General features: G+C 43.4%; 1 protein-coding gene across 3 annotated transcripts in view; it reads right to left on the bottom strand.

Annotated features, from left to right (window-relative positions):
- BMP3 (bone morphogenetic protein 3) overlaps window positions 1-13,260 on the bottom strand; it is a 32,722-nt gene that overhangs the window by 6,902 nt on the left and 12,560 nt on the right. The window contains exons 1-2 of one of the 3 annotated variants that reach the window (XM_048942912.1): window positions 10,095-10,457; window positions 326-1,236 (exon numbers count right to left, since the gene is read on the bottom strand). In XM_048942912.1, the coding sequence (XP_048798869.1) occupies window positions 326-1,236; window positions 10,095-10,380 (1,197 nt within the window). In that variant the 5' untranslated portion in view covers window positions 10,381-10,457. Of the gene's footprint in view, window positions 1-325; window positions 1,237-10,094; window positions 10,458-13,260 lie in introns of those variants that run through there. The other 2 variants (XM_048942913.1, XM_048942914.1) reach the window with 2 other exon arrangements.

The following is a 13,260-nucleotide window of genomic DNA, read 5'->3' as shown; positions in this document are numbered from 1 at the left end:
GTGATTTTCTGAGTCTGGCCTATATTATGTTTATTAAACAGGTTCACAACAAGTTCACACATCGTTAGCACTATCCAGGAAATACTTTATGGTTATTAGGGCTCTGGACAAAAAAATATCATCATGTAATACTTTTAAAATTATCTTTACAAGCCTATTTTTTTACTAGCTGTTTTAACCACTACTCTGTGCAGTACAAGACAAAGACACCACTTATTTACCATATCCCCGCATATAACAGGTGACCAGCTGCATTTCACTGATGGAAGGAAAGAAAAATGCATTGCTTACGGTAACAGTACAAAAAGATCAACAAACACAGTACCTTTGGAATTGGGAACTGACATTCCCCTGAGCAGTAATAGGCATCAAAGGATTTTGGGGAAATAATCCACTCACTCCAGCCAATGTCAGCAAAATCCACTTTGAGATAGCGTCGGGCACAATACCGGGGCTCGTTCCACTGCTTCCTCCTCGCCTTCTTCAAGGTCTGCTCATCAAACTGGAGAGTCTGGCTCTTCTGGTGGTGGTTCTTCCTCTGCTTTTTCTTACTCTTTGCCCTCTCTGCCAGACGAGGCTGGAAAGTTTTGTATGGTTTTCTGTCTTCCCACCTCTCGTCCTCATTGTACTGGTACTCAGCTCCGGGAAGCTCATTGTTCTGCAATGGCAACAGGACGTTGGTGGAGCGTTTTCGCCGCCGTTTTCCAAGGCTGCTCCTCATGTGGTTTTCTGGCCTAGGGAAGACCCTTGCCAAAGGGTTGTGGTGCCCTTGCAAACTAGAAACAACACTCTCTGGCTCTGAAATGGCGGAGTCATTGGCATATACCAGAATGTAGGGCTCATAGTGAAATAGTGCCCTTTTCCACAGGGGATGGCTGGTTGAATCCATTTTGACGCCAATCAGAAGTTCATTGCTCTGTTTTGCTTTGTGTAGGACCTGAGTGATATCTTTCCACTGCCAGGAAAGGACATCGCCGTAAGAACTGGAGATGTTTATTAAGAAATGGCCCAGACTCCGACTCTGGTTCCCAACAGATGGAAAGGTCCACACTGAAAGATGAATTTGAATTTCAGGTTTCCTGTGCCCACGATGAGAACAGCCTCTGGACTGGGAACAATTCCAGTCAGAGTCCAGCAGATCACCGATATAATAATGCAACGAAGCTGACAAGATATTTTCTGACTTGGTGAGTGAAGTCAAGTTAAAAACATACAGCTCCTGACTTCCAGGGCTCCCTAGAAGAATAAATATTTAGATAAGAATACGGGCAATTCAAAATGTCACGGAAACCAAAAAGATCAAATGTATTGCTTTCCAGGTTATAAATTAAGTTTCTGAGAAACTTTCATGCAGTGCTTTGGGAACAGGTTTAGGTTACTAGTCAGAATCATGACAAACATGGTAAACCGGTGATTTTAAAATCACATATTTACTATCTGGTTATATATAACGCATATCTCAGTCTAAAAAAACTCATATACATTTGCTACCACTCCTCTGATTTCAGGAAACAAACTAAGTCATAGGAACACAGCTTGATAGTAGATGCACTATAGACTGTATAATCCAGAAACTTGTGTTTCATAGTCAGGTTTTGAGCTTTCTCTCTCTCTCTTTTTTTTTCTTTCTTTAATTTTAAATACATTCTTCCCTCTCCCAAATGTACCTTGAGTAATCATGACTGCTCTGGCCTGCCAACAGGTTTGTTTTACTTTGTCCAAGACAAATGGGATATCAACAGCACTGAACCACACCCTAGTCCAGATACAGCTGATGCTAGAGAAAGGCTTCCACTGGCTTCATCAGGCATTCGATTGTCTGTACACCTCCACCACACTGATGAGCCACAGGCCCCTTGTTAAAAATAAGGAAGTGAACCTTGTCCTAGTGATATCTCAAAAGCTGATTATTTGACATTTTTGTCTGGCTGAGGAATTTCACTCAAGGTTGACGCTTTACTTTAAGTTCCAGATGTCCTGCCTATCTCAGAAAAACAACCTTCCTGAGATGGGATGTTTCTCTTCAAACATCCAAGATGGCCATAAATAAGAAACAGCAAGACCAGACATCCTTGAGATGAGGCACAAGTCCAAAAAGGTAACCAATCAGAAAGGATTAGGCATCTTTGTGCCCAAATATGGATAAAGTGAGGAGTGGGACATCTCCCTAAATGACCACCAGAGACCATCAAACACCCCCATGCAAGCACAGAAAGTTCAAATACGTTATGTAATCTTGTACTTACATAATATGAATATGTAATAGATAGGTGTGACTGATGTATTAGGCAGACGTGTAGTCAAAGCATTTTGGATTATAAATAGAAGCCAGGGTAAATGATTTGGCATGCTTCACTTTGGGTATTTCCCATATTGTGCAGAATAAATCAGTGTCTCCGCTCTAAACACTTGTCTTTTAGAATATGTTGCCATGGGCTTTAAAGTATACTTTCACATATGCCATTTGACCTATGATTGCCAAACTGTTTATTGCAAATAAACAATTTTATTTATTGCTGGTTCCTCTACACCCTTTGCTCTGCTCCTCCATGATCTGGGCACCATCTACAAGATGGAGACTTTAGGGCCCGTGGGTACAGCTTCTATACCATGAGTCTGTTAAACAGGGACTTAGATATATCAAACGTTGAATATATTTATATGTACTTGTCAGGATGCAAACTGGGCAAATAATAAAGAAAGCACAGCACATACTTGTACTTCAAAAGCTAAACCAAAAGACAAGCTGAAATCGTGTGTTACAAAGGATGCCTTCTCTCAAAGTTAACAATTTCTCGGTTACACTGAGATCAACTTATTGGCTCCTCAAGTGACCAGTCACCTTTGCATACACAAATTCATGACCCAGAGTCCTTCACAACAGGAAGGGCAGAGTTGGGCATGGAATAAGCTGACAACAATCTTGCACATGAAGAAGGAATATCCCTTGCCTTGAAAGACACTGGGAAGAGAATCAGGCTAGAATAATTGTTTAATAATATTTAAAGCTTAGATGTCAGCATTGGATAGACAATTCACCATTTGTAATGAATTAAAAACACACAAGCTTGTCTGACAGTCTTTTGGCTAGGTCAGATACTAATCACAAAGGAAGTTTCCCTCTAGAGTAATCAGGACCAGGACTGCTTCAATTACACAGGATAAATTCACTCATTCTACCTAAAGCATTTCATCACGTTTCGAGACAGCCAGTTAGGAAGTATTTACTAATGCAGCTGGAGATAGGCAGATAGCACTAGAGCAACCCTAATACCCAAAAGAAAGCCAAACCCAAATAACCTTTTAGGGCGGCAAGAACGGGGACAGATGGTGACAAAATGCACCTATTCGCCTCTGTGCAGATAGAAATAAGTCAAGGACGGACAATATTTCTTCATGATCAGGATGCTGCTATATCAGTAGGAGGGATGTGGTGGAACACGAGGTTTTCATAGCTGTGAAACTAGAGAAGTCAACTTAGCCACAGGTATCTTGCACAAACCCAATGATGCACTCCTAACCCAGGCTGATCTGTAGGAACATTTGGCTAACTGTTAATCCCCTGTAGGTTGTGAGAGAAAGTCTCAGAGGTGAGACATAACTTTTGTTTTAAAACATCCTGGTTGAACAGCAGCTACATCTGTCCTTCAGAGTGGGAGGAACACAGATCCATATATTCAGATGCTATCCAGAGCTGTAAATATATAGATAGATAGATAGATACATAGCTTTATGTTTTGAATGACATTCTGGGTGACATTCTGTGCTTCTGGATGCTAATGGTAAAATTACCATTCAGACCAAGTCAAACAAAAGACAAGATTCTCTCTCTGCCTTCTCATCTCAACCACCCAAATGACCTCTTTTTTTCTAAGAATATTTCTAATATTCTAAACAATATATTTAAAAAGGACGAATCAGCCTAGAAAGACAGAGACCTCCTCGCCTGTGTATCACATGCATAGTTCAGGAAATATGGGAATAAATAAACAAACAAAAAAATATTATTGAAACATAGACTTGTCTTGGTGAAATGGGAAAAGAAAAAGCAAAATCATTTATAAATAAGATATTGCTGTTAACACTGCTGTATTCAGCCCAACTTGATGGTAAAACACATAAGGTCCTGGTAGGTATGTTCTCAATATCTGAAAACTAACGTACTAAACTCATTCAGCTTCTAGCTAGTAGTTATATGTGGGATCTTCCTTGATTTTGAACCTATTTTTAATTCCTGAAGGCTGAAACTGGCTACTTACTACCTTTGCAAAAAGCACACGCTTCACCTGATCTCTGCTTGGTTTGTAATCACTAATATAATAAGGTTAACATGTGATTTGGCAGAGCACTGGGTACATCAGCCTTAGGAGCCAGAATTTATGATGTCTCATGCATGCTTGTTAAAGAAGTTATTATTTGAATCACTGCTTTATGTCTAATAACAACTTTTTATTTTAATTCTTTAATAAGAATTCAATTTAACCAATGTTGCTGTTCCTAAAGTGGCCTATTGTGGTAGAACCCAAAATAAGCTGCTTTTGTTTGTAAGGAAACTCTAGCTGCCGTGAAGCAGACACAGGAGGAATATATACTTTTGATTAAAAGTAAAACCCAAGAAGCCACTCTCAGTACTTAACTCCACACTAAAGCATACTTGCAGTAGGTGGAGCTATTTTCTCACCGAACACCTAAGAGACTTCCCACCCCTAAGAGACCTCATTCATTCACAATATCACCTTCAAATAGACGACTGGCATCCAGCACAGACATCTGTGGCTTAGACAGGTTCCAGCTCAGGAAAACCCAACTGTGTGACCTGGGATTCCGTTACAGCTTAAGAGCACTGTGTCACGCGCATCCTCTGCGTGAGTGATACCTTCTAGTTCTTACTTGAAGGGAGTTTTGCCATCCTAGCTTTATTCTTTTATAGTACAAAAGCCTTCTCAGCAACCAAGTCCATAAGGAGAAGATATAAGAGGAAACCAGCAAAGGAAAAACATGCTGAAGGAAAAAAATTCCATGCAAGGAATATACTTCTACCTTCCACACAGAATCACAGAATCATTTGATTTGGAAGGGAGCACTAAAGGTTATTTAATCCAATTCCCCTACAATGAACAGATACTCTGAAGCCAGATTTTAATGGCATTTCTCACTCCCAGTAAAGGTACAACTATAGGAGGAGATCTGAAGACCAGGCTCTGCAGGACAGAGCTTTCTTGGCCTGCACTAGGTAAGACACGACATTCATGCACTTTTGGCATTGCCTATATGTACCATGTTGAGCTTTGGAACAGCAGCTGTAAGCTGGGCAGTGAAGGTACTTCTAGGGAGAATGCTTTATTGCTTGTATTCATGTGGATGAGAGGCAATGGCATTATATCGTGCCAGGGGAGGCTTAGGAACAGGCTGCCTAGGGAGGTGATGGAATCACTATCCTTGGAGGTGTTCAAGAACTTTGGAGATGTGAGACTGAAGGATATGGTTTAGCAGGCATGGGTTGGTGGTTGTACTTGGTGATCTTAGAGGCCTTTTCCAACCCAAATGATTCTATGATTCAAACACAGAGTTCACTGTGGCAAGGGAAGGGTGGAGGTACAACCTTTCCAGGACCAAAGCTGAAATGTCTAAACAAGTCACCCACATGGTTGTCACCGAGGCACAAAGTTGGGATGTACTGTCACTCACCAGTTGGGCTACCAGGGCTGCCAACAGATTTCCAGATGGCTCAGGCCAGCAAGTGGCCCAGCTCCAGCACTACAACTTAAGTTTGTACCCATTCAACCTTCACAGCACAGCCTGTGCTTCCTCACTTTCTGCAATAACCCACAGCTGTTTGTATTGCTTGTTCCTAGCATTAAAAAGGCATTTCAAGAAAAAGTAGTACATCTGTGGAGAGTGACATCACCAGCAGGAACGTATTTATGTTACAAGGGGCATTTCTAGGCATCAATAAGCTGGAACAACTCCACCAACATGTGGTGCGTTTACCTTTATGGAGGATGAACTGACATTTTTATGGACTGCCAAATCTATCCCATGGGTGAAAAAGGATGCAATAATGAGGGCCATTTAGTTATACAGTCATCATTAGCCATCATTTAAATGAGATATTAAAGTGGTGCCCTTGTGCCAACGCACAGTTAAGAACAGATCAGTGTTTCAGAGTTCAGTGAGAGCTGGAAATGGGAACAAGTTTCAGAATAGGAACACAGATTTGGAAGCCAGATTTCTACTTTCCTCCCACCTTTGTTGTTACTTGATTTCACCTTCCCCCATTACCGATTTGAGTATTCTGCAAACAAAAGTACAGGATCCTGCTCAGGTTCCTGTGCGTGCGTGGGCATTTTGTACCGCAACAAAGGAAAGAAAAGCATTTTAAGGAGGAGGAGAGCATAGCTCTTAAACCACAGGAATTGGCCCAAGGGCAGGTGTAATGCCTAAAATTGCTTGAAATTCAGTCAATAAAAAAGAGTTTAAAGTAATTTCTGTCTGTATAGCTTTACTATAACATCATTAGAGAGACCCTCCAATTAAAGTCGTAGCTTTTTAAATGACTCATTTGCAAGACATGTTCCTTTAGCGATGCTATGATTAAAAGTACTTCCAAAAGCCAACTGCAAGCCTTGTGCTCTCGCCTTTTATGTTTCCACCCTCTGCTATTTATCTCATGCCGTGCCTTTTCCCCATGTCCAGAGCCTTAGCTACTGGAGGTCAGCAGCTTTCTATCAAGCTGAGGTCTGGTCATTCAGGGGTTTTGCTATCTGGCAGGATAAAAGATTATTTGTGTGCAGAAGTTGATGCAGAGGCATGACCGTAGAGTTCAACTACATCACAGGCATCAAAGGTTATTTTTTCAAGTGACTCAAAATGACCAATGATGTTCTGAGACAACTTAGCAGGAATAATGACAAACAAATTTGCCTGAATACAAGATCACGTGAACAGTCATCAAAGTCAAAGGCCAAAAACCCCAGCCCCAAAACCAAAAAACTAGTAATCCAGTGAAATCTGGTGCACAAAAGATTGTGGGGCAGCATAGGATGCTAATGCCAGAGGTGCCCACGTAGGGTCAAAACTCCTGTCTTGTTCCCTCAGAAGATTGAGCCACAGAAAGGAAAGCTTGCATTTGACAGCTAAGATGCTTCTTATCATTAGCCACATCTTCCATTTGCTCTTTGGCTGTAGTCGTTCACTACAAGACTGCAGGTGTCCTAGAATCAGAATCATTAAGGTTGGAAAAGACCTGCAAGATCATCTAGTCCAATCATTACCTCCATGCCCACTAAGCTACGTCCCTCAGTGCCACATCTCCAGGTTTCTTGAAAACCTCCAGGGACAGTGACTCTACCACCTCCTTGGGCAGCCACAGGCAACACTACTTTTTTAGACTAGGAACAGGGAAATGGTTCAACCAGAGCCATCTTATGGGCTCTGAAAATTGTGGTAGGTGAACTGGCACATATGGCAGAGGCTTTGCTCATGCAGCCAAACAGCCAGAAGTCCTTTACAGAAAGAACATGGGACAGAATGGTTTCATAGCTGTATTTTAGATTTGTATTTGTTTCGGAAAAAGAAGTTTATCTCCTGAAAACATATGGTTAGTCTACAAATGAAGCCGTTAAAGATTTCCATCAAAGTCTCTTGCTGTAGATGCAGGAGAAATTGGTGGGTTACTAAGGGAGTATTACTCATTGCAAACAAAAAGCTGTCTTCAGAGGAGGTTAGCAACAGAGAAGATGTGTTGCTCTTACTCCTCCAACACATTACAACTGATTACCTTCACTGATTCAGCCCCATTAAGGATATGAGAAAGCCAACAGAAAACAGATATTTGCAGCTGAGGAAACTAGCAGTCATACAATCACAAAGGTTGGAAAGACTTCTAAGATCATCTCATCTAACCATCAACCCATCACCACCTTGCTCACCAAGTCAATGCATAGGAGCTGGAAACAAACCACATAAGAAAGAAAATATTGTGTATGAGCTATTGGCATGGCAGGACTGGCTAGGCAGCTGGACACAAGGAAAACTGCTTCATTTTGTGCCTGCTACCCCCACAGAACCTTTAATCTCAGTATGGGTTTTGTTGTTATTGATTTATTTTTAAATGGAAATGCACCTGTATGCCATCAACAACCATGCAAATGTGCTGCTGTTGCCTATGGGGAGAGAAAGACAACAGCCAATTGGTAAAATATTTTACATAAATACTTACAGAAGTGTCAAAAACCTTATAACCACTTACAATTTATTGCTTTGGCACTTGAACTGTGAAAGTATCGAAGGAGAAGGAAAGGGATTAGCGAACAGTGCATTTATAGGTCTGCTGCCACCCAAAGTCAAGTAAGAGTATAAATACAATCAGAAAGACCACAGAGATGGGATTTCAACCAAAGACCTTCCAGGTTTAGAACAACAAATATCTTTAATCAGATATGATTAAACAGAGTGTTATTTTCTTCTTTGGATTATACCTTCCCTGCTCCTTTATTTATTTATTTATTATATCTTACCCTTTTTCAGTGAATGCAATGCTTATTTCAGAGCACAGGAATGTCTACTGGATCTGTACTGCAAAGAACTGCTCACTTCAGAAAGACCGGAAAGCTCCTTCCACACACAGATTCTGTAGGAACAACAAATAGGGTGTCCCAGCTCTCCATCCAACCAAGCTATGTAAGCCTCTCACCTCTCAAACCTCTCTTGTGCACAGAAGTACTTGCAGTAACACACAATGGAGAGTGTTTGCAGCACAGAATCCTAACATGCCAAAGCCATTCAATTATTTGTGGTATTTGATCTCTGTGCAGAGCTATCCTATAATAGACATTGCTGCCTTTGAAGAATCAGCAGTAATGACTCCAAAACAAACCTTGGTGAGGCCTGGTACTCAGCTCTCAGCTGGTTTTCTGAGAGAGAAAAGAATCAATGCAGAACAGTGAAACTCCTGGACAAAGCTGACTGTTACTGGTGGGTGCCTGTCTGTAAAAGCTTCTGAGTTAACTCACCACCATCATGGAAAAAAAAGGAAACTGCCACATTGGGCTGTTCTGTACAGCAGAATAGTGCTCAAAAACAAACAAATAAAAAAGCAAGTTTCCAGGATGCAGTGAATATGGGAAATTCAGTATAGTCAGGGTCAGATTGAAGTTGTGGCATTTCCATGCAGCCCTGACAGAGGTCAGACACGCAGCAGAGTGGAGCAAGGGAGTTCAGCTGAAGCAGTGCTGCCTTCCCTTTCTGCAGGGCACAGTTCTTCTCAGATACTGCCATGCTAAATACATAACCTGCTCCTTATAAATATCCTTTTAAGAGAAGCAACTTCATGTTGTCACACATATATATACATATGTATGTATGTCACACATATATACCTGTAAAGCAGTCTATAATCAGGACTGAGATCTAATAGCCACTGTCAAAAATGAAACTGTGCTCACTGTGCACAAACCATCCATCAACATCACCCATTCCCCATTGCTCCCAAAAAGGGGAGATTTAGATTGGATATAAGGAAGGTTTGGGGTTTTTTTTTTTTTTTACAATACAGGTGGAGAGGTGCTGGCACAGGTTGACAGAAAGGTTGTGGATGCCCCATCCCTGGATACAGTCAAAGTCAGACTGGAGGGGCTTTGAGCACCTGCTGTACCCTGTTCCTCACAGAGGGACTGGATTGGATGGTCTTCAAGGGTCCCTTCCAACTCAAACAATTTTATGATTCAATCACCACCACTCACTGTAACCAGTACCCCAATGTAACTATGAGCAATCCAAAGGATTACCAGGGCACATTACTGCTCCATCACATGCAAACCAACCATGATTCCAACAGAAGTAACACATGCACAGCACAGATAAAAGGAGACTGCGGAAAGCACATACTAATTACTCCACTTCCCTCATATGGCACTCAGATATCACCCAGGAGAGAGCTATACAGATAAAGCAGTCATTACAACACACTGCACACTGCATCCCCAAGCACACAAGCGTCGCCGCAGGACACGTTACTTTCTTCATCTCCGCGTTCCCCGAGCACGGGGCAGCAGCGCCCATTCCATCCCTTCGCTCCCTCAGCCGCCGCTCACCTGCAGCCCTCGGGCGGAACCCTCGCACGGTGTTCCCGCGCCGGAGGTGCGGGGCGGGCGGCTCTCGGGGCGGCTCCGCAGGACCCGCGCTGTACTGCGCGTAAAGGCGCAGCATGTGCTCCGACACCTTGTCCCCCGGCTGCAGCCCGTGGTCACCTGCTCTCTCCCGGCCGCCCCAGGCAGCCCTCCGCCGCAGCCCGGCCCAGCGCGCCCGCAGCACGTCCCCCGGAGTCAGGCAAAGGCAGCCCAGGCACAAGCACAGCACCCAGCGGGCCGGAGCCGCCATCGTGTACCCCGGCACTCGAGACGCGGTGTGCGGGAAGCTCAGAGCCGCGGACAGCTCTTTTCGGGGGTTAAAAAAAAAAAAAAAAAAAAAAAAAAAAAAAAAAAAAAAAGAGAGACAGAGAGAAAGAAAGAAAAGAAAAGAAAAAAAAAAAAGGAAAAAAAGAAAAGAAAAGAAAGAAAAATGGAAAAATGAAGGGAAAAAAAAAAATAAAGCAGCGGGGGTGGTAAAAAAAAAAAAAAAAACACCGCCTCGCAGAGTGCCTGTCCTTCCCGGTGCTGGCAGCAGTGAGGGTGTTTATTTCCCGTGGCGAGAGGTGGAGGTGTTGCTCGCTCCTCGCCCCGACTGCTGCAGGCGCACCCGGGTGAGTTTTGGTGGGGTGTGAGCAGTGCGTGTGCAGCGTGAGCGCGGCTCCTGGGGCCGTTCCGCGGCCAATCGCACCGCCTCCTCGCTTCTGGGCTCCGGCTGCGAGCGGGAGGCAAAGCGAAGGGGAAACCACCACCCAGAGAGAAAAGCGTACAGGGACGGAGGTGGCTCTGGAAATGCAATCACGGCGCTGAGTGCAGCTGGGGAGTCAGCAGGGCGGGGGGCGTTCCCCACCCACCTCCACCCAGCGCTTTCCGAAGGCGGTTATGCTTGGAATGAAACAGAAACCTTCAGTCAAAGTGCATCCAACCATCTCCCCTCGAATATCTCAGTAGGTGGAAGGGGTGGTGGCCAGGTTTGCAGACCGCCTCCTGCCCTCAGATCCCCTTTCGGGCACCAGAACCCTTCTTCAGGATCAGGTTTTGCGTGCTGCCTTTCAGCACCAAAAGGACAGAGAACTCCCACCCTGTGCTAGCGGCGCACAGCTCAGGTGTGAAACGTTGATTCTTCTAAAATATGCTCTGCAACACAGATTGTCTTATCTCCTGCATCTGGTGGGGGAAGGCACAGCAGGTGAAAGAGAAGCAACTCTGCCTTGTCATAATTTGTGAATGTGCATATTCACCCAGAATCACAGAACCATTAAGGAAAAGACCTCACCAAGTCCAACCACCAACCCATCCCCAGCATGCCCACTGCCCACGTCCCTCAGTGCCACATCTCCACAGTTTCTGAACACCTGCAAGGATGGTGACTGTACCACCTCTCTGGACAGCCTGTGCCAATCCCTCACCACCTTTTCCGAGATGAAATTTTTCCTCAGATCCAACCTGGATGTTCCTGGGATACATGTGATAATGGCAGAGCAGATGAGTTTGCATGCATCCATATTTGAATGCTTATAGTCAAGAAATGAAACACTCATCTTCAGAGAGTTTTAAAGTATCTGATTTGCCATATATATCTAAAATGTTTGTACCTATCTGTACTCTCACACACAATTTCAATAATGGTGTCAATAGGAAGACTAACTGTACTTTTCATTTGTCTATATGAGAAATTCAGACCAGCGCTATATAAAAATTGTGCATTTGAGCATACCTCACTAAAACAGCAAGGTATGGTAGGGCCTTGGACACAAATGATAAAACCAATGCAGTTCTCTGCAGGAAGAAAACAAAATAGCTTCAACTGACAGCTAAGAAGTTCAGCACAAATGGCAATCTTTGGTTAGTATCCATGTCCAAACTGTGATCCTCAAGGAAAATCTTTAGGCAATTGAAATAACTGGAAGTGATATTTCTACTTCAGCCACGGGTGAGAGATGTGATTGGAAAAAAAATACCATCATACAAATCCAAATGAAGCTTGCAGTACCAAATAATTGGCCATAAGACTGTGATAAGTTGCACAACCAACACATTTTTTGAACAGTGACCTTGGGACTGGACCACTGGAAATCAAGAAAGATTTTCTTCAGAAATACTCCAAGACAAGAGACAGCCAACTCATGTTCTACTCAAACAAAGGAGGATATGTTGATAACTTTCTGAGGTGCAGCATGGAAGCTCAAGCACCTCATGGCTGAGCTCACGATGTGCACGTTGAGTTCCAAGCACTGCCTGCTTCATGGATTGTCCCACAGCAGTGGGACGTACAGTTTTGAAGCTCCCAAAGTTAAAAACAGTGTCCTCAGCTCAAACTGGACATGTGATTTTAAATACCAGAGCGCTGTGTCTGCACAAACCAAACTGAACCAGTACATGTAAGCAGTTACTCCTCATTAGTAAATAATGTCTGGCAAACCCTCAGACTTGACCTATGAGATAACACTGCTATGCACCTCTCCACTATTTCATTTCAGCATGCAAGTGCTGTGAATCACTTTTTTTCATTTTCATTTTCACTGCCAACATCACCAAGTGCCATGGAAACCACTCTTTCCTCAGACAAATACGCTGTTTCCAACCAGGAGGCATGCTGTGCTTTTTAGCTTAGGTAAAATCACCTTAAAGACCAAATTCAAGGGGCTACTGAGATGACTGTTGTATTCCAGATTCTTTTACAACCCTTTAATTATGTGTTTGCATGTAGTACTTACGGGACGGGAGGAGGGTGGAAAGAAGTAATTCACAAGGGGATGGGGTCAGTGATGTAAGAGGAAGAGGATGTGCTATGACCAATGTACAGGCTGCCCGTTCTCACCTAGCACAGCTCTAAGGGCTCAGGTGATAGAACTGCAACCAGCACCGCCAGCCGTGGGTGTGACACTGCTGGCACACCAATCTCAGCAGGAAAGAGGGGGAAAAGGACTCAGCAGCAGTTAAAATAGGCCAAGTGCATGAAGACTGAGACACAACTTCCAACTTAATCTTTCTTGAAATTCTCCGTTGATGAGTGATAGCTCAATGGCTTTTTACCTCTGTACTTCTCTGGGTGGGGATACTGTTATACTTGACTTTGCATCTCTCAGTTATGCACCACTCCCAACTTAGTGCAAGGTAGCCCTGGGTCAGT

The sequence above is a fragment of the Lagopus muta genome, chromosome 4 (genome assembly GCF_023343835.1).
Source record: "Lagopus muta isolate bLagMut1 chromosome 4, bLagMut1 primary, whole genome shotgun sequence".
Taxonomy (NCBI): domain Eukaryota; kingdom Metazoa; phylum Chordata; class Aves; order Galliformes; family Phasianidae; genus Lagopus; species Lagopus muta.
This window is presented reverse-complemented; position numbering and strand designations above follow the sequence as displayed.